General features: G+C 42.5%; 1 protein-coding gene across 4 annotated transcripts in view; it reads left to right on the top strand.

Annotated features, from left to right (window-relative positions):
• FARP1 (FERM, ARH/RhoGEF and pleckstrin domain protein 1) overlaps nucleotides 1-21,484 on the top strand; it is a 243,091-nt gene that overhangs the window by 138,668 nt on the left and 82,939 nt on the right. For all 4 annotated transcript variants that reach the window (XM_060769525.2, XM_060769523.2, XM_060769526.2 and 1 more), the window contains exons 3-4: nucleotides 18,057-18,161; nucleotides 20,420-20,462. In XM_060769525.2, coding sequence (XP_060625508.2) covers nucleotides 18,057-18,161; nucleotides 20,420-20,462 — 148 coding nt within the window. The remainder of the gene's footprint in view (nucleotides 1-18,056; nucleotides 18,162-20,419; nucleotides 20,463-21,484) is intronic.

Here is a 21,484-nt window from a genome sequence, read left to right as displayed (position 1 = left end):
CTTGCTTGATGATATGGAATCATGGAGGCTGTAAGTTGGTGAGGAATATAAAGCCAATTAATTAATTAATCAATCAAATAAGCATCTCTGTGTGAGAGACACTTGCACCTAGTGTTCAATGGGATTACTGGGGCAAATGAAAAGGTTGGTGGAGACAAGGTGTCACTATAGTCAGAACAAACAGGATTTGCAAGTCATTGGATCTATATGTCTCTTCACACATTCATCAGACTATGAGGGCAGGGTATACAAGTGAATTGGAAGCAAATCTTCCAGTTCCGTGGCCCTTCTCCTGCAGTGCTTTCGAATTATATGGGAGCTCTCCCAGTCCAGGACCATATTCTAACAGAGGCTCAGCAACAGGATAGCTCTTTTGTAGCTTGGAATAGTGTGGAAAAGCAGCTGTAACACTTAGAGTGACTCACTGTGTACCCAGCAAATAGATCCACTGGTCATCCCTATGAGGCGAGGCCAGAAAAACAAGCCTGTGCAGCCTATTGAGTCGCCTGCTAAGGGCTGAAAAATGCGGTATAAAAATGAAGTAAATAAATAAATAAATAAATATCCCTAGTCTCCTAATCGCGGTCTGATAATTCAAACCCAAGTAATAGTTTAAACAGAAGACAACTCATATAGAGACCCTGAACATACTTAACAAATCTTAACTTTGCTTAGACACTGGCCTGGTTGCTCTTATTTCTTAGTCAGTATGTGTGCAAAAATGCCAGGCAGCAGGATTATGTAATTGATTCTTTTTGGGGTTCTCCTTTAACTGTCAAACTGTCTTTTCACAAATCCTGGGAGTGTTTAGAATTGTTAAATGCTCAGGGTAGCTTAGTAGGGATTATAAATTGTGAACCGGGAATTCATGTTTTTTCATATCATTTTATCCCGTGTTTTTAAAACTGATATAAGCTTCACTAACTATGGGATTGGGCTGCATTAAATAAATAATAGTAGTTTAAAATACATTAAATATGTGTGGGAATTTTCAAATGCTAAATCACAGGCATTCACACGGACAGCATGGTAGAAGCAGCTTGTCTCCCTACAAGAAAATAGGCAAAACCAAAACACAACCATTCCTTTAACCCTGTAGCCTTTATGTTGGCAAAACTGAAAGAAGGAATTCAAACTGCTGTCAGTACAGCTAGTGAGGTTGCCAGGTTGAACACAGGAGGCTGTGTTCATTGCAGCAGCAGTGTATTTTGTCTAGTAGAGGGGGGGAAAGCAGTGTGTGATACACAGAAGGCAACAGAATTAAGCGCTATGTCAAATGCAGCAGACATTCGTGACCTGGAAAGAATGTCTCATAAATGTGGAGGGAACCAGAAACAATTGGCCAAATCCAAGAGCACAAGGAACGTGACAGATGTTCCTTGGCACATTGACTTATTCTCACTGGTTCTGTAGAGTAGAATTTTTTGAAAGTGTGGCAGCTTTCAGATGCCTTTTCAGTAGCTGTAGAACTCTCAGATATATTTGTTTTCAATATATGGTATCTTGTATTTGTTGTCTTAGAAAGAGATCTTTTTCTTGTAATTTCTTGATAACTTGGAAAGCAATTAACAAAGAACCCATGAGTGGCAGCCAGCAATAATTACTTCTGGTATGAGATGATGGGCTACTTGATAAAAAAAGACTAAAGATATAAACATGCACAGAGTGTTCCACTTCCCTTGATTGCTAGAAATAAGCTTGCCTTCTTACAGTGAAGGCATAGCTTTTCTGGACGGCATTCAGCCACTTTTACACATGGTTGGACACAAGGCCACATTCTTTCCTGTTCCTTCCTATTTGTTATTATTGCTGTGTACTTTCCAGTAATTTCGGACCTACGGTGGCCCTAAGGCAACCATATCATGGGGTTCTCAAGATTTGCTCTTGCCTTCCTCTGAGAGTGTGATTCACAGAGGAAAGAGTATGACTTAACCAAGGTCACCCAATTGATTTACATGGCTAAGCAGGGATTCAAACTGTGGTCTCCAGAGTTAGAGTCTAATGCTCAAACTTCTGCACCATTCTAGCTCTTTACACACAATTAACTGTGCTGTACCAATCCCTGTGCTGTACAGGTTAAATCTGAACTAATCTTCATTAGTTGGAACCCATTATAATTTTTATGTACTGCTTTATGTTTGCTTTTCTACATCATTTTTAAAACTTACTTTTGGAAGTTACAACTCTACTTAGCTGATTGCATGATGATTGGTTAATTCTGGGAGTTGTAATCCAGCAAAATACCATTTTCCAAATCCACAGTTGAGGATCTAGCTGTGCTACTGCATAGGAAAGTCCATAACGGTCCTGGTTTCTAAATAAACTGGACACTTGGACCAATTATTGATCAGCAGTTTTGAACATTATCCAACATTAGACCAAAGCTTATAATCAGAATAATCAATAATAATAATAATAATAATAATAATAATAATAATAAATTCTTGCTTGTCTCTCTTCATGACTTGAGGCAGTTTACAACATTGTAAAACACACATTCACTTAAAAACATTCTTTAAAATTAACATAAAACATACTTCCACAAGATGCTATTAAAATCCACAAAACAGAGGTCGAACAAAAGATGCAGGTTTAAAATTCACCATTAAAACTGTCTGGGTAGGCCTGCCCAAAGAGATAAGCTTTCACTTGTGTCTTAAATTGCGATAGCTGATCTAGCTGTCGAATCTTTTCCACCAGATCGTTCCACAGTTGTGTGGCGGTCGATGAAAATGTCCTCTGAGTGACAGTCACCAGTCAGGTCTGGAGTAACCGCCCCCCAGAGGACCTCATGGAAGGAAGTGATCCTGTAGGAAACCTGGATCCAAATTATGTAGGGCTTTAAAGGTCAAAACTAACACTTTGTACTTTGCTCGGAAACTAATTGGCAGCCAGTGGAGTGACTTTAGGATAGGTGTGATATGTTCAGTCCTGGATGTTCCCATGACCAATCTGGCTCCCATATTTTGAACCAACTGGAGTTTCCGAACTTGGTACAAAGGTAGCCAAATGTAAAGCGCATTGCAGAAGTCCAACCTTGAGGTTACCAGTGCGTGCACTACCATCTTAAGGTCCTCCAAATCTAGGAAGGGGCACAGCTAGCAGATCAGCCAAAGCTAGTAGTAAGCACTCCTGACCTTCGCATCTACTTGGACTGACATTTGGAGAGACGGATCAAGGAGCACTCCCATGCTGCAAACACAGCCTTTTAGGGGAAGTGTAACTTCATCCAGAACTGTTTGACATACCTCCAGCCCCATATTGGATCCTTGATGGCAAGCACCTCTGTTTTGTCTGGATTCAATTTCAATATTGTTTTTCCACCTCCAGCCCATCACCTCCTCTAAGCATTCATAGCAATACTTCGTTTTGATAATTTTTCATGGTAGCTACTGAAATGTGTGTTAGATTCTATTTGAATTATATATGTTCTGATTCTGCTTTCTGCCAAGAATGCTTCACTTCCAAAGCGTTAAAAGGTCCACAGCAAACCCAAGGAAATGAAATTGCTGACACATTTTAGACATACCACTTTGCTGAGCCAAACCAAATGGAGGTGACTTTACTTTTTACAACACTTTCTAATACCTTTGTCAAAGACAGTGCCTTTTGTCCTGCTGTCTTCCTATAAATATTAATGCAAAGAGCAAAGATCTCTGACTCTTTGTTTAGTTAGGTATAATGATCTACTTCATATGTGACAGAAGGTTGTTGCCAGGTCTGTGAAAATGAATTTGTTACCCAAATTTTATATTATTTTTTCTTGTTTCTGGTTATATAGTTTCTGGTTATACAGATTTTTTTTTGTTAAGCCAGGGAAACTGTAATGCTGGTGGATAAGTTGGGATTTACTATTTCAGTGTCCAGGATTTAAATTTTCATATACAGCCGCCTGTAAAATCCATTATGCAGTGGTTGGGAATCCTCCAGAATATCATGGTATGAAATACAAAAGTCCTCCGGATGAAAGAGCTTCCTGTCTCGAGCCACAAGGAGAGGCAGATAAGAAATAAAATTATTATTATTATTATTATTATTATTATTATTACTTGTTCTTATGTGTCAGCAAAAATATTTTCCTCCCTGATATAGGGGAGGGACCAAATTCAAGTTTTGTTCATCATACCATCAACTGAGTTGTGGCTTCTTTAGCTTCTTCTATAGCATGCACGAACATATTATTTTTGAAGCATAGGGAGATATTCCAGAAGAACATGACTGTGAACCTAATTGCTGTGTGGTGTTCATTCCCAAAAATCCGTGCTAGAGTCAGTGGACGTAATCTCTTGATGCTTAAATCACAAATGATTTTAACATCTCATACATTCAGTCTGAAACAACTTTGTTGACTCAGTATTTTAGCATGCAGGCAAGTCACTCTGGCTAGCTCGACCTTATAGGGGAAAGAGTTTCCTCGGATTCCACAATAGAATGTTCTGTGGAAACATTAATAGCTTTAGCCAGCAAAGCTGGCAAGCAACATCATTCCTCTTGTTTCCCATTAGAGCTAAGAGCCAAAATAGGTAATAAACACCTACGTTTACTTCATTGTAGGAAGGCACAAAATAAGTGATGGAAGCATCTTGGCCAGGTCTGGGATTCTTGAAGCTGTAGCTAAAGACAAAACTTAACTATTCCAAATTCTGGCTCCCTTTTAGCTTCTACTACTGCTGCATTGCAAAGTGTGCCTTTACTCCAATTATTTTCAGCTGAGCCACATGGGTTTATAGACTTGGCTCTATTGATATCTAAATTAAACGTAATAAAGTTGTGAAGAAAATAATCAACTACTTATCGTATAGAGTCATGTTTCAGTAAAAAAAAGTTTATCAAAAATTGACCCCAAAAAACAAAAGTTGAGTTATACATGAGTTCCTAAAGTACCTCTGTTGGCCGTAGTGCCACTTTTGGCCCTAATGCCTGTTCGAAAAATGGTGGCAGTGACCATGGTAGAAAGATTAGAGGGGCTGGTGCTTCTTTCAGGCTTTTTCAACATGGACTAAACTCTGACAGCTAAGCCTGGACTAGGAGACCCTGAAAGAAGCAACGAATCTCACTTTTGTGACTGTTTTTTTTCTCGGCCATGACAGAGAAATCAAAGAGGTGTGTGCTTCACCTTCCATTGGTCTTTGACTGCTGCTGCTATTCCTCCATGTACCCTGAGCTTATTTCCTGAGCCTGGTGGGCTGTGGGAAAAACATAAGTGGCACAGTTTTAATTCATCAATCCAAATAATAATGATGTGATCCAGTCACTCATTGGGGAGTGGGAAAACTAGGCAGTCTGAAGCACTCCAGGGGCCTGCAGAAACAAGAATGGTAGTGGCAGGCAAAACACCACGCCGTTCTCCTTGGAGAGCACTCTATCATCCCAAAGCAGGGTGGTGTCAAAGAGCCACCAGTGTCACCGTTTACTGCCCAAGCATCTTAAAAGGCTAAAAGTGGCACAGTGTTGGATGGAGTTGAGGAGGTCGGTGTTTCTGTTCTATTCTTCTGCCCTACTTTTGTGAATGCTCACTTTTAGTTTTGTTTCAGATCTTGACCTAGTTCTGAATCAATTTGCAGACAGAGCTGTGCCATTGGCACATTTGTGATGCCAATCCCTAAAACTTCAGATGACTTCCAGCAACAGTTTCATGTGTATGTTAACTAACATGGGGAACAAATCTGAGCCCTGAGAGATCCTTCAGTCCAATGACCAGGAGGTTGGACAGGAGTCCCAAGTACTACCTTCTGAGAGGCAACCCAGAAGGATAGTATGATTCATAGAATCAAAAGCTACTGAGATGTCCAACAGGAACATACTCGCATTGTCCAACTCACTGTTGAGGTCGTTCACCAAGGTGACCAAAGCTGTATCCAGCCCATAACCAGATCTGTAGCTGATTGAAGTGAGTTTCATCCAGGAATCTGGGATCTTGGTTAAGAAAGAAATAATTGAGACTGGCCAATAATTCTTGAGTATAGTGGGATTTGCGAATGGGTTTTCTTTAGAAACATCCTCATGTCAGCCTCTTATGGGCAGAATTGACATTTCTGCTGCTGCAGTGAGACAGCCATTCACTACCCCCTTACCCACTCCAAAGTTCCTCCATCCTGTTTTGAAGAATCAGAAAGGGCAAAGATCCAGCACATGTGGCAGTTTTCACTTCTCCAAAATCTTGTCCATATTTCCAGCTATATAGATTAGTGCATTTCGAACAATACGGAACATGCAGGTGCCAAGGTTACTGGACCTGTACCATATATAGCAGGGGTCCTCAAACTAAGGCCCGGGGGTTGGATACGGCCCTCCAAGGTCATTTACCTGGCCCTCGCTCAGGGTCATCCTAAGTCTGAAACGACTTGAAAGCACACAACAACAACGACAACAATCCTATCTCATGAGCCAAAAGCAGGCCCACACTTCCCATTGAGATACTAATAAGTTTATATTTGTTAAATTGTTCTTCATTTTAATTATTGTATTGTTTTTAAGTGATTTTTGCACTACAAATAAGATATGTGGTATGCATAGGAATTCATTCATGTTTTTTTCAAATTATAATCCGGCCCTCCAACAGTTTGAGGAACTGTGACTTGGCCCTCTGTTTAAAAAGTTTGTGGACCCCTGATATATAGCCTCCAATCAGAGAAAATCTAGGACAATTTTGTCTGCAAAGTATTTTGCAGGTTCGTCACAGTGGGCTCTGTCAAATGGTCTGTGTTTTCTTATTGTAAAGTGCAATCATAATGGTGATAGAGAAATACAGTTTCTTCATTGCCAGCATCGTTACAGCATAGGAGATATGCATTTCTCTGAAGCTATTCAATTGAGAGAGAGTTTTCTTTCTCCTCCCCTCCCCCGCCCCACCCAAATGGAAAGATGCTGGGGGCTGGAATTCTACAGTGAGATAGTTTTCTCTTTGGAAATGTGTGGCATGCTTATTAATAGAATGGGGTTTTTTTCCTGAAACTATTTTAGTCACTCAAAGTATACAAATAAATGTTATGGTTTGTATACAGAACAGTCTACAATTAGAGAATAATTTCCTGTGTGTACTGTAAACAGTTAAACCACTCACTTCCAAGAAGCATTCTTGGCTTTGTTGATGCTTTCCTTCTTCTAAGGACCTTTTTCTAGTTTGGTGGAGACAGTTACAGTTGAAAGGTAAAAGGATCAGAAGAAAGTGAAGCAGAGGCTGCTAAGGAATCAGAGGAACAATATCAAAGTTAGGGAAAACCTTCTTTCTAAGCAATGCACCAGAAGAAAGTGGAGAATATTTGCTACATCTTGCTGGGCTTGTATAGAGTATATTTACTATTTTTTCTCATACAAATTTAAAGCTTTTATTTTGAAATGTCACAATGTACTAATTAGCATAATTTTCTATGTCATCAAAGAAACATTTTCCATTGCAGAAACAGGAAAATCAATTTAGATTTGATACTGAAGTAAAAAACAGTCTCAGGCTTACTTTTTGCAGGGTTAATTATTTGAGTTCCTTAATACTGTATATTCTCTCTAGGAATCCCTAGGTCCTCCAGCGCAACCTCTGGCATGGAGTAGATCTAGACAGTGGTTCTCAACCTATTGGTCTCCAGATGTTTTGGTCTTCAACTCCCAGAAATCCTAACAACTGGTAAACTGGCTGGGGTTTCTGGGAGTTGTAGGCCAAAACACCTGGGGATCCACAGGTTGAGAACCTCTGATCTACAGAATCCTAGAGAGATGATCCTAGAGAGTTTTAAAAGTAGGGTTTTTAAAATTTATATTTTTTCCACTTTTATGGAGATCCTGATTCCCAGCTTCCATTAAAGTAGAAGGCCTACAGTTTAGCATCACTTCCAGTTTTATCTGGACTTTCTGTAGATTAAATCAACTCTTCCCCTTCCCCTCTGTCATAGTTTCAAGAAGTTATACATCTTTGCACAAGATGTGAAATCTCTGGTTCAGCAGTAGAAACCTGTGGCTCTAAGGTTACATGTAGTTGTTGGATTAATTTCAAAAGTGTTTGCCCCTTAACCCCTGAAATAACGAGACAGACAACAAAAGTATGGAATCAAATTGGGCAACTTTTATTGAATGTTACCTATTTAACTTTACCTGAACTAAACTAAGTGTCAAGGAACTTGGTGGCAAGCTGAGGCAGCGTCCCCAGCTACTGAGTGTGTGATGTCAGTGTGCCCTGGATCCCCAACCGGGCAACCTGAAGGTGAAAGTCTGGAGAAGCCTGTGTCCACTTATTGATATCAGCTTCTCTCTTTACTGGGCCAATTGATGTCCCCTCACCCATTTGATGACTTCTAGGTGAGTGTTTGTTGTACAGTGCCCCCCACCCGTAATGGGTGCCATGTGTATACCTCCATGTCAGTGTTTCCTGAACTATTTATGCCACAGATTGGGGGCAAATGTCCATTTCGCCCCCATCCCCCACCAAGCCCCTTAAAACTTCCTGAATGCCTAACTGCAAATCAGCTAAAAATTGAGCGTTGCCCAAATCCGTTAAATGTACACCATCCGAACGATAAAACTGAACTTTGTCATGTGTGATGTCCATATGTGGAATATAAGACCCCCTGCCCCGTGCCAAAGCCGTGCGCATGGCCCGGTTCACACGCTTTCTGGCCTTCTCGAGCTTCCTGACATCACCGCCTCCTGGCCACCGAAGGCGTGGAATAATGGCCGACCAAGCGATGTGAACCCGGGGCCATGCCTGCCAGATCTTCAAAATGTCAGCAAGGGCTTGAAGATACAAGGCCCTGCCGTTAAGCAGGCCAAGATCATTACCTCCAATATGGAGCACCAAAACATCAGGAGTGGGCCCACTCCTGTCCTGGAACAACAAGGGAACCAAACCGTCCCAACGAAGGCCCCGAACACCCTTCCACTCGACCAATGCAGTGGAAGCGCAACCCAGATGCTGGCCAAAGGACGAGTTCCTGGCGTATCTCTCCGCCCAGTGGACATAGCTGTGCCCACAAACAAGGATTCTCCATCTATGCGCCAGCCTGGCAAACTCTGAAAGAGAAACAACAAACTCACACAAGTACCGAGCGAACATAACGCCTATAAGCGTCCGATTTCCACCTGCCTATTGATTTGATGGCCTCCTCATTGAAACCCAAGTGCGCTGCCGAAGATGCTGCTCCAATACGAAAGGAGTGAGTGCCAAATTTGTGAGAACCCAACCCCAGCATCTTCAGCGCCCTGTCAGTGATGGCCCAAAACTGGTATTTTGTGAGGGGGGTGGAATCCTGATGACAAAACAAATATCCTCCCGCCTGAGCCCTGACTTGAAAGAACTGTGCCATAGCCGAAACAGGGCAAAGCTCAGGGTCGCTGCATCTGGCTAATGTAACTATAGCGCCCCTGGCTTGCTGGTCCGTCTTGGACGAACGTACTAAAATTTGGAGGTTGTCATGTGTAAGTTTTATATCCGACAACACCAATGCCCGCTGAGAGACATCCCGCTTTGACATGGCAAGTAACTCACTTATCCTAAGAGCAGCGAAAAAGGCCGTCAAGGCTGCCGCATGGAATAACCGCTGCTCATACTCGGACTGACACACCCTAGGCCATGTTCCCTTTAATCCCTTTAAAATTGTGGGAGACAAAGGTTCCCTTTTATCATGCGATGGACCCCGTTGGCGTGCCCAACCCGTAATGATTTTATGGAGGCGGAAATCGTTTGTGGGATCTGAAAAACCCTGCGCTTTTGACCAGTAGGCCAGCGCCGACAGCTGGGACTTAATAGTGTGCGGCGCTAGGCCCCTTCTGTGTGAGTACACACAGAATTGCGCCAAATGTTCGTAAGGAATCGGTACTGTAGGCGATAACTGATAAAACTGTCTAAAATCGTGAAACTCCTCCACCACCCTCAGGTAAGACTTCCGTGAACTTGGGGCTAAAGCTAAAGCCATACCCATCACCGCCTCGTCCCTCCAACCTGCCAAAGATGGCCTGGCATACGCTGTGGATGAACGTCGGCGTTGGGCGCGAGTTGTCTGAAGCGCTCCATCTGCATACGAGATAGAGCGTCAGCCAAAGAATTGTCTATACCCGCTATGTGAAAGGCTTTAAACAAGATGTTATGCTTCAAGCAATGTAACGTAAATTGCCTGAGCGCCCCCATCACCCTGTTGGATTTGGAAGTCAACGTGTTGATAACCTGAACGGTGGCAAGGTTATCGCACCAAAAATGAATAGTCGAATTGGCAAAGGCCTTAACCCATACTGTAACAGCAACAAGTATGGGAAAAAATTCCAAAAACGTTAAATCTGCTGTAATCCCCTGCGTGTGCCAACTGTCCGGCCAGACTTCGGCGCACCAGTGTCCCTGAAAAAACACCCCAAAACCAACTGCCCCTGAAGCATCGGACGCCACTTTAAGAGCGTCCTGCAGCCTTAACTCCTGCCTCCAGAATGAAACCCCATTAAAACCATCTAAGAATTCCATCCAAATGGACAGGTCCTCTCTAACTGAACGAGTAACCCTAATCCTGTGATGGGGCATTTTAACTCCTGAAATGGCATTACAAAGCCTACGTAAAAAGGCTCTCCCCGGGGCAACCACCCTACAAGCAAAATTTAAATGGCCAATTAACTCCTGAAATTCTTTTAAAGTGGCCTTTCTACGGCCCAAAAACTGTTGAACCCGGCCCGTCAAGTCTGCCACTTTACAAGGGGGCAACCTGGAATATTGCTGAACCGTATCCAATTCAATCCCCAAAAAAGTCAAAACCTTTGCTGGGCCCTCTGTCTTTTCTTCCGCCAAGGGAACTCCTAACTCCCGTGCCAGCCCCTGGAATGATTCGAGCAACCCCTTGCAGTTGCCCGACCCGGAACGCCCCACAAAAAGGAAATCATCCAAATAATGGGTGACTCCAGACATTCCTGATTTGGTCCTAACGGCCCAATCCAAAAAGGTGCTAAATTGCTCAAAGGCCGCACAGGAAATGGAGCACCCCATAGGAAGTGCTCTGTCCATGTAGAAAAAACCCCCGAATTGAAACCCCAGCAGCTCAAAATCCGCCGGATGAACGGGAAGCAAACGAAATGCCGACTTAATGTCGCATTTAGCCAGCTCTGCCCCAAGCCCAAACCGACGAACTAGCTGCACGGCCGAATCAAACGATGCGTAATGAACAGAACATTGCTCATCGGGAATCGCATCATTCACCGACCTGCCCTTGGGATAGGACAAGTGATGAATGAGGCGATATTCCCCCTGGGTTTTCTTAGGTACTATCCCCAAAGGTGATACCCTCAACATCGGCGTTGGTGGCACCCTTAATGGGCCCAGAACTCTGCCCTCTAAAACTTCCTTATCTATCTTACGCTGTACTAACTCCTCCATCCCAATAACAGATTTCAAATTTGGGGATAAAGTTTGAAACCGGGGACCTAACGCCGGAATACGAAAACCCTCCGAAAAACCTTCCCATAGGTATTTGGCCGACCCCCTATTCGGGTACCTATCTAACCAAACCTTCAACTGATCTAACTTAACTGGGCTGGGGCCCTTTTGGAACTGGGGCCTGTCCTGAGGGCTTCTTAACGAATTGGGTGTCCCGAGGATTCCCTCTCGCAGCTCTCCCTTTAGGGCAATTTCTGGATGGGTGCGTGCCATAACAAATTGCGCACGAGTGGGCATACCGACATCCCCTCCGTGAACAGGCTCCCTGAGCAACAAATTCCCAACATAGAGGCTTTTGTCGCTGAGACTGCTGCTGGGGAGCCCCCTGCCGAAAGGGCTGCCCTGCCTTATTCTGAATAGTGTGCCCACTATCTGCTTTCAAGGCAGAGGAAGCCCTAGATGGATTCATCACTTCAATCCAGATCTGATCATCAATTAAATCCCAACGCTTATCCGGATGGGAAGCCGCCTCGGTCCTAAACCGCCTATCATATTCCAGCCAAGCGTTAGGAGGGCCACTGACGTAAGCTTTGTTAATGATATTCTGATACTGCCACAAAGCCGTAGCCCTTTCCGGGGCAGCATCAGAAAGCAGGTTCGCATACATTGTGAAACAAGGGAGCCAATTCTCCCAATTCTGCTCAACCTTGCGCTTCTTGATCTTCTCTTTACTGTCCTCATCTAAATCCTCTTTCTCTTTCTTGTCCATATCCCGGAAATATAAAGAAAAGATATCCACATATTCGTTTCTTAATATCTTTTCCATTGTTTTTGAAGCCAAATGGGAACCCAAACCTGAAAGGCTCACCGTAGGTGTCGCCTGTGGAGGCCATTTTGCAGTCCCCCAAAATTTACTTGCTTCCCCCGTTCTGGCCGACTCTAAGGTGACAGTACCTGGCTTAACCGCTTGAGCGTTGGCATCCCCCGAATTTTCCCCTATCTTGGGGTCCAAACTACCCACAGACTGAATCCCAACTGCAACATGTGACTGCGTCCCCACCACCGATTAAGCCCGCCCCTGGCTCCATGGCCAAGTGAGTGAGGCAGAAGTAGATGCCGATGTGAGTGTGGCACATGCCGATGTGAGTGTGGTGGAAGTACCTGTTGGGACAGCCGACACCAACTGCTCACGCCCTGCGACCTCGACAGCAGCAACAGTCGACCCAACCGCCTGAGTGGACCCGGCCACAGCACTGGACGTAGAGGCCAATGCCGTGGGCTGACTGGGTCCGGCCACAGCAGCCGCTGAGGAGCCCGATGAAACCTGCACAGACGGATGAACTTCGGGGCTAGTGATGGTCTGCACAGCCGAAGACACCACAGAGGAGCCCCCAGCAGCCCCCGGATCCGCCGGTTGTTCGGGAAGCCGGACCGCCCTTTCCGCCCCCGCGGCTGAGGTCGATTCTATAATAGAAACACGGGACAACAGAGATTTGAACAACTGTTTCTTACTTGCCCTGCGAGTGGGGCCTGAACCAGCCCCACCCAAACCAACCCCCCTATTTTGCTCTATTTGGTTGACACGCTGAAGAAGGGCCTCCAGATCTTCCATGGACACCCCCTCTTCATCCGACGACGACCCATCCTGCCGTAAAGGGCGCTTGCGACCCGTCTTCTCAGCGGGACCCTTCCCCTTAGGGCCCCCCTTGTTCTTCCTTGATGGCATCCTGCAAAATAAAAGGGGTAGAATGCCAATGAGAGCCTGCACCACCTGCCGAGCGCTGACGCCCTCCTGGCAACACCCCTCCCGTGAACCAAAATCGCCCACAGCTCCACATAAACATAGAATCAAAGAGTTGGAAGAGACGGCCCATTCCATTCCTTGCCCCCCTATAAATGCAAGCATTCTTATTGTGGCATTCCTCCACTCAAGCTTATGGTGCCTAAGCTGCCTTAGAATCATAGAATCAAAGAGTTGAAAGCTGCACCGTGTGTCATCGCCCTCTCCTGCGTACAGTGGAATAGAATCATAGAATCAAAGAGTTGGAAGAGGCACCATGTTCCCTCATTCTCTCCTGCTGCAGGATAATAGAATCCTTCTCCTGCTTACAGGATAATATAATCATAGAATCAAAGAGTTGGAAGAGGCACCATGTCCCATCACTCTCTCCTGCTATAGGATAATAGAATCCCAGAGTTGATAGAGACCCATGCACTTAATTTTACTCAGCTTGATAAACCTCAGTTGACAAATCATGGGCTCAATAATCAAACAGGAATGCGTGGTTATGACTATGATCTAGCAGGAGTGCACACCGGTTCTAAGATCCCCCAGAATTGCGTAGTCTGCAGCCGCAGACTCCTGGCCGCAATATTTCTTTTATTTTCTTTATTCATTTAATTCCTTACTGTTGCCTGTGATATAAACAGCAACTGAAGAATGCGTAACATAAATCCCACCAACCCCCTGCACCATTAAACAACCCCTTATCATGAAGAAGCTTGATCCCTCCAAACCATAAGTGACCCACAGCAGCCATAAGGTGAGGAGAGGGTATGGGGGTTACCCCTATAAATGGTGGGGGGGGGGGGGTTTGGTGGGGGGGTGTGCTGTTGTCCTTCCCTCAACTAAGTAAGTCTTAGTATATTACTTATTCCATCATTTCTTTTATTTGTATGCACGTTACTGGTTTATTCCAATGATAGGCATCAAACTACTTTCCCAAGCCACACTCAGAAAACCAAGGTACAAACGCCAAAGGCTCTCACGCCTATGTCCCACAAGCTGCGTCACAGGCGTTCCCAAGATGGCGGCCAGCAATGCGCAACCAAAATCGGCCCTAAAATGGCGGCCGTTCCCGCCACACATAAACGCCCGCCATCTCAAAGCGCCCGGCGCGAGCGCGTAAGCGACGCCGCGAAGGAGCCCCCTGGCATCGCGCTCCTTTAAAATCACGCCGCCCAGAGGGAGCCATCCGGCATCGCGCTCCCGGCATCGCGCTCCCTTAAGCACAGGCCGAGCGCCTGGAGCGCGCAGCTCGCCTCTCCCCGCGCAGCCTTAGCCCTCAACGCCCTCACGGAAGGGCAAAACACCAAAGGCCGGCGACCGCGGCGGCAAAACCCAGCGCAAATCGCGCGCCGCTCGCACTCGCGAGCCAGCCGGCTTCAAAGAGCGGGCGGCGAGGGAAACGGCGGCCGCCGATCCAACGAAGCCAAGGCTCCAAGTCGGCTCCCTAAGGGGAAGGAGAAGCAGCGCCCTCCTTCCCAACCAGTTCAAGACCGACCTGGAGCTCTTCAAACACGCGTCTTGCCTCTCGGAAAGTCAAGCAAGACTGAAGGTAAGGGGCTGGCTCACGTGATAAGCCAGCCCCCGCCCCTCTTCCAGGAGGTTCGAACGGAACCTCCTAATCTCTCCCTTCAGGGGGTGGGGCAAATCGCTCTCCCCACCAACTGGGTTGGTGTGGAGAGTCCCTTTGCTAGTAATCAGTTCAGACCTCTGCCAAAATAAATCTCGCTTTCTCCTAGCAACTGGTGAATAAGGAGGAAGATGCTGAGAAAGAGAAGGGGTTGTCAGAAAAAAATAGGCAAAGGGAAAATATAGTGGCAAAATAGAGATTAAAGGGGTGGCCCTGCCCAGTGTTAGTTTGACTTCACCCACCACTTTCCTTCCCATTCACTACATTCATGTGGCTGCTGACATATTACCCAAATAGGAGTGCAGCTCCTGACAGAAGTATGGTTGCCAGCTTATTATCTGCTATGTGTTGGGAAAACCGGATGGTGCAGTGTCTTAATTTATTTGCTTCTACAATAGGAGGAAGAGAAAATTTGTGGCAGCTTTCAGCAGGAACCATGCAAGCTTTGTAATGCTTAGTGTAAAACCTGGGCTGTGATATGAATGCTCTGTTGATATCCACTGATGATTTAATTAGTCAGTCATAATTTTCAGTTAAGTCTCGTTTTCAGAATGGAATCAGGTAAAGAAAGAAAATCAGAGCAGAGGGAGTAGGCTGTAGATAGTATTTATGAACACCATGTCAAGTCACAAACTGTTTGTGAAATACACCCATAGTAGTAAAAGTGGAATGTTTTCCCCATCCAGCGCTGGAGGCACATTTTGGGGGCTAGATGGAGGAGGGGTACCTCATTACACAGTGTTTGCTGCGTAGCTAAGCTAATCTGAATGGCACCATTATATTGCTCTCCAGAAGTTGTGGACTATGAAATTCAATCTGAAGTATTTTTAATGAGCATTCTGAACCTCGCTTCAGCCCCTGTGAAGAAACAAGGGACGTAGTGTGTTTTTGAATAGCTTGGAGGCCAAAGGGACACACTTTATTCAGAACATGCAAGAAATATTGGGAGAGAAACAATAACGTCAGTCCTTTGTTTAATTTGTATATGCCTATTATGAAATTAGCCCAAGGGGGAAAAGAATCCAATTTTTAAAATAGGCTGTGAGAAATTCTATAAGTGCCTTCCTGAAGCTTAGCAAGTTTGATGTCTGTTGAGTTACCCGAATACCAATTTATCTGGTCCTGCTGAGTATCATAATAGTTGCTTTTTGCATTCTTTCCACAAGAGCCAGCCTTGCATTTATACAAGTAAAGCAGCCAATGTTTGAGATAGAGTTAACGAAGAAAATACATCACTTAGTTAATTTATATTTTTTTACAAAGTGATAAGCATTCGCGATGAGCAAATTTTCCCCACTTTGTAATTAGACGGATTTTTCTGAGCTTATGCAAGAAAAATAGTTGCCTTCCCCAGAAAGCTTTCCATAAGATCAAGCTCTGGAGAATACCCTCCCAATTTATCATTCAACTGCTATCAAGGGAAGGTAGCATTGGGAAGCAGGGAGAAAAAGCACTGAACAGGATTATAAGCTTACAGCAGGGGGTGGTCAAAGTGGCCTCTAAGGGTAAAAAAAAAGAATTGTTTTCCTCAGATCTGCCCCAAAATGACCTCAAAGGGACATAGAGGGAAACCCCAGCATGTTTTGAACCTCCTTGGAACTCAACCCCACGCCCACCCCCGAACAAAATAAATATTTTGCAACATATTTTCTTTAAATCCATCAAAATTACCCAAAATTCACTTTAGGGACCAGAAAGTCCCAAACCATTTTGAGGACATTTCCATCACCCCTAGAGAGCATTTCGAGGCTATATATAGGCAGGAACACATACTATGGGATTGTGGCCTATCAAGGTCTCCTTGTGGGACTAATTCAGAATTAACACGAACTGTGGCAGAACATTCCTAAATACATATGCAAAAGAAGTGAGGCCTACTGAACTCACTGGGATGTACTTCTTAACCAGCTTGGGGGAAAAAAGAAAGGTACAAAAAACAGGAAAGGTGGAAATCCCACCTCTTGGCACTTACCCTGAAGTCAGTGTGCATATAGTATAGCTTAGTATATTATAGATATTCCTAAGGATATAACTTACTTTGCAACAATTGCAATACAATTCTTTCAATTTATTATGACTAATGTGTTCACCAGATAATGGAGATGTCTTTAGAAATACATCTATTGATTGCCTTGCGTCTTGGTAATGATTGTTGCTTTAAATTGTACTTAGGATCAGGTTGGAAAATATTTCTGATAACCAAGCAAATGAAATAGATACAAGAGGCACAGATAAGAAAGATATAGATAGATGTACTTGTTTGTCACCTACATGCTGTTTTGAATAATGTGCTCTGGTTCTGCTTGTCATGAGAAGAAAAATCAGCACTTAAGCTCCCATGTCTGGTCAATTTCCATCTTATTTTGGCTACTCATTGGGCCTGTGTTTGAATTCAGCAGTCAGTACTCCTTTCGGGTTTCTTTGGTGGTTCCCTAGAAATGTAGGCCTCCAATCTTGGTTACAGAGTAAGCATGAGAAATCTAGTGTTTTAAAAGCATCAGTTAATCTATTTCCAGACAGCTTATACATTAGATACGCTACTTGAATTTTATGTAATTGATGTTCCTTCTTCATGAGTTACATGAAGAGAACCTTATCTTTGTGCTTTATGGCCCCTGAAACTATTGCAGTTTGGAACGTCATAAGAAAAATGGCAATATTTTCCATGGGAATTGTTACAAGGATTTTTTTTAACTTGGTGTTCCTAGAAATCATATCAATAATCTGTTTCCTTTCTTTTCAACTGTATTGAGTCTTGTTAAATCAATATAGAGTATACAATAGTTTATTGATACAACCAAACTGCTATTTAATTTGTAAGATTCTTATAAAAGGCAGAACAGCTATGATGGGAGACAAATATATTCCTTCATTCTGACCAGGTTTTTTTCAAACAACTAAATATCTGCAGTTTCTTTCAAGTTTTCTGATTGGGCCTGGGAAAGCAATCTTTCTCAGGTTATGCCTTTAAGCGGGGAAGAAGGTATTGAAAAATGAAGTGTTCATCCTCTAAAATTAGCCTTGTTTCCAAGAGTCCTTCCTTCCCATCTCTCTTTCAACAGCCAATTCCAAATATAAATTATAACAAATGCACAAGTGAAGTAGAACATCAATACCTTGACATCCTAATTGGACCATTACTTTGGTGCTCTTTGAGAAAATAATCATGTATCCATTGTACTGTGCCCTTATTTGTATTTGAAGGAGATCACAAGATGGCTTGGGTTTGAGAAGAGTTTTTATGTTAATAGATTTTGTGTGTGAACACAGGGCTAACAACCTCTTTGCTGTTTATATTATAGCAAAGAGCTCCAGGGAAAGTTTTGCTAGATGCTGTCTGCAATCATCTGAACCTGGTTGAAGGTGACTATTTTGGCCTTGAATTTCCAGATCATAAAAAGATTACGGTAAGTGAAGAAGCAATTGACATTATTTATTTTATTTTTCATGGCAGATTTTTTTTTTGCTCTTGTGTTTAGAAATGTTGGGAGAAGTTGCTAGTGAGGTACAGTTCAAATTCTTCTTGGATTTCTTTAAGTGAAACTGGAAGTTATAACTTAAAATTAGACCTAAGCAACTATGTACATACGGTCTATGTGTATATTTCAGAAGTTCATACAATTCAATAATCTCTATACAGTATACACAAATTGATACAGTATGGTTTCAATTTTCCATTAATTATTTTTCACATCAAGAAATGAACAAGTTACACATATGCAGACCCATATTAGTAGAACAAAAGCAGAAAACATAGAAGTGGCAAAAAAGAAAGAACGAACTAAAGGAAAAAATAATACAGTAGAGTCTCACTTATTCAACATAAAGGGCTGGCAGAATGTTGGATAAGCGAAAATGTTGGATAATGAGGGATTAAGGAAAAGCCTATTAAATGTCAAATTACGTTATAATCACATTATGATTTTACAAATTAAGCACCAAAACATCATATTTTACAACAAAATGACAGAAAAAGCAGTTCAATACACAGTAACATTGTGTAGTAATTACTGTATTTATGAATTAGCACCAAAACAGACATGGATTCTTTCTTTCTCCCGCCCTGGACCTCATTGGATAATTCAGAACATTGGATAAGCGAAGGTTGGATAAGTGAGACTCTACTGTACTTCATTTTCTCTGTCTGAGCCATTGTGCTCTGGTCTCCATATAGCCTGAAATGTCTTTTGTTAAAAAAACATGCCTAGATATGACCTTGAGTATAGCCACACTTTTGTTTCTCTTTGCAAGCAAGGTATTGCTGGAAGAAAGAACTTCTTTTTGTAGGTTGGCAACAATTTTTGACTAGCTTAAAATCACGGTTCTGGAGGATTTCGTCTGAGCCGCATATTGGCCTCTTAAAATTATAATCTCTGGGCCAAAAATAACAGCATAGGGCCACCTACTCTTCTGTTGGGTGCCCAAGCATTTGTAGCTTAGTTATATATTCAGAAATTTGGCAGCGCTCATATTCTTCATTGTGCCAAATGTGAAGTTCAAAAACAAGACATACAGTTAGCAGAATGCCAAGAAACATTAAGACCCATTTTAAAAACATCTGAAAAACTATTTTCTCACACTTCGATGATAAATAAATTGCCAGAACTTAAAGGTTTTTATTTGCTTTTCAAATACAAGTTTTTCAAACTTGCTTTTCAAATTCTGTCATGGAGGAATGATTTGTAATTTTTCACATGCCTAAATGCAGAACTTTGAAATGAAAGTGGCATTGTTGCATTGCTGTTTTAGCTCTTCAGCAATGTAATATTGAAAACATATTGGTGGGGAAAAACCTAAAAGAGAATAATTTCACCATCTCTCTCTAGCATACCCACCAACACATCTAACTTCAATTGCAACTTTATTGCAAAAACATATTCCAATCTCTGCTAATTAAAATCTCATCAAGATCAAGGTTATTTTATAAGTGTGTTCCTTCTTTAAAAGAAATGTTACAATCTCCAGTTAAAAAAAGGATTTTTTGTATGAAACAAGCTGTACAGCCCTTTCTTTCTTTCTTTCTTTTGTTATGCTCACTTAAGTTAGCAATACTGTACTCATTTGTCTTGGAATAAGGTACTGTACAATGGACTCTGTGACAATTCAGAACAGACATGCAAAGGATTGGATTGCATGCAAGCTTTGCAGAACATAACTATAATGAATATTTATCATTATTTCTGGTATATTTATCATTATTGTTGGTATATACATGGCAGGTTACTGACAATGTAGTCCTACGTACATTGATAGAAGAAAGTCACTCTGGATTCTTGAGATTTCAAATTAGCTTAGTCACCAAATGTAGCTATTCATCACATTCTAATAAAATTTATTTTTATTTTATTTTATACTTGCCTCTCCTTGTGGCTCGAGCCAGGTTGCATAATAATTAAAATATGTTTGACTGTGTCACATTTTGAATTTCGCCCATTACGCATTAAGAACTTGTGGTTGAGGACTGATGACAGGTACCTCACTTTCTCTTGGCCAAGAATCAGAAATATTAGGGTACAAAACTTGGTATATCACTGGAAAATAGTCCATCATTTAATATGGTGGAAAGTAGATATTGAATATTTCAGTTATGGTCCACATTCCAGAGCCATATTGTTACATTTGGGCAGAAGACTATGATGACAATGAAGATTTGTTTTATTTTCAGGTGTGGCTGGACCTTTTGAAACCCATTGTGAAACAAATCAGAAGTAAGTATAGGAAATTCTTCTTATAATTAAAAAGAAAGTTCCCAGGTCACTCAATATCTGTCTCAAAGAATGAATGCACTTTTTTTCTTAACCACCTCAGTATGCTTGGCTTACCTCCCACAAGGATGATAAAAAACATCAAATCATCCAGGCGTCCCCTGGGCAACGTCCTTGCAGACGGCCAATTCTCTCACACCAGGAGTCACTCCTGACACGACCAAAAAAAAAACTTCCCTGAATGCCCACCTGATAACTTTTTTGAAGGGCCTGTTTTCGGAACATCTGATCCATGTAGTTCCTGTTTGCAGTTCACAGAATTATTTGAGTTGTTGATTGTAGGCAATGAGTATATGTTGAATTTTCAAGGAGGGTGGATCAGATGAACAAAGAAGAACAGTATTTTCACTGTTCATAACAAGATTAAAGCAGATTCGTGGTACTTGTTTTCCAGTTCAGACCAGAGTTTATTGATTTACAGCTGTGGAGTCCTCCTTCCTTCCACACACTGTACATTGTTTTGTCTTCAAAATATTAAGTAGTATAGTCCCCTTTCTGAATATTTCCCCCCAGATTGCCACCAATAAGCTGTTTGTTTGCAATAATGTCTGATAATAACTACTACCGACGTTTTGTGTGCTTTCGCAAAACAATCTGTGTGTCTTCTTATTATTTCATTTGTCCTGGTTCAAATCTTTTGAATGTAGCTTTTAAAATAGAAATCATTACAAGTAATAAAGTCATTTGCTTGCTCCTGAGTGAAAGCCATACAGTCACGATGAAGGATGGAAAATGGAGCTGTGCTTTTATTCTTTTCCTTGCTTTTTGTGAGCAAAGCACCAAAACACAAGGATTGATAGAAGCAGGAAAGAATAGATGTTATGTTGCATGGCAGATGTTATGTTGTGTTGCAGTTTTATTATCACAGTCTTATAAGCTTAGCTTCACAGATGAGGCAATTGAATTGAATTTGATTCAGGCATTATAGATTTAGTATTCAGATGTACATATGATTCCCTGCATTA

The sequence above is a fragment of the Anolis sagrei genome, chromosome 3 (assembly GCF_037176765.1).
Source record: "Anolis sagrei isolate rAnoSag1 chromosome 3, rAnoSag1.mat, whole genome shotgun sequence".
Taxonomy (NCBI): domain Eukaryota; kingdom Metazoa; phylum Chordata; class Lepidosauria; order Squamata; family Dactyloidae; genus Anolis; species Anolis sagrei.
The sequence above is the reverse complement of the archived record's forward strand: the minus strand, read 5'-3'. Positions and strand labels throughout refer to the sequence as shown.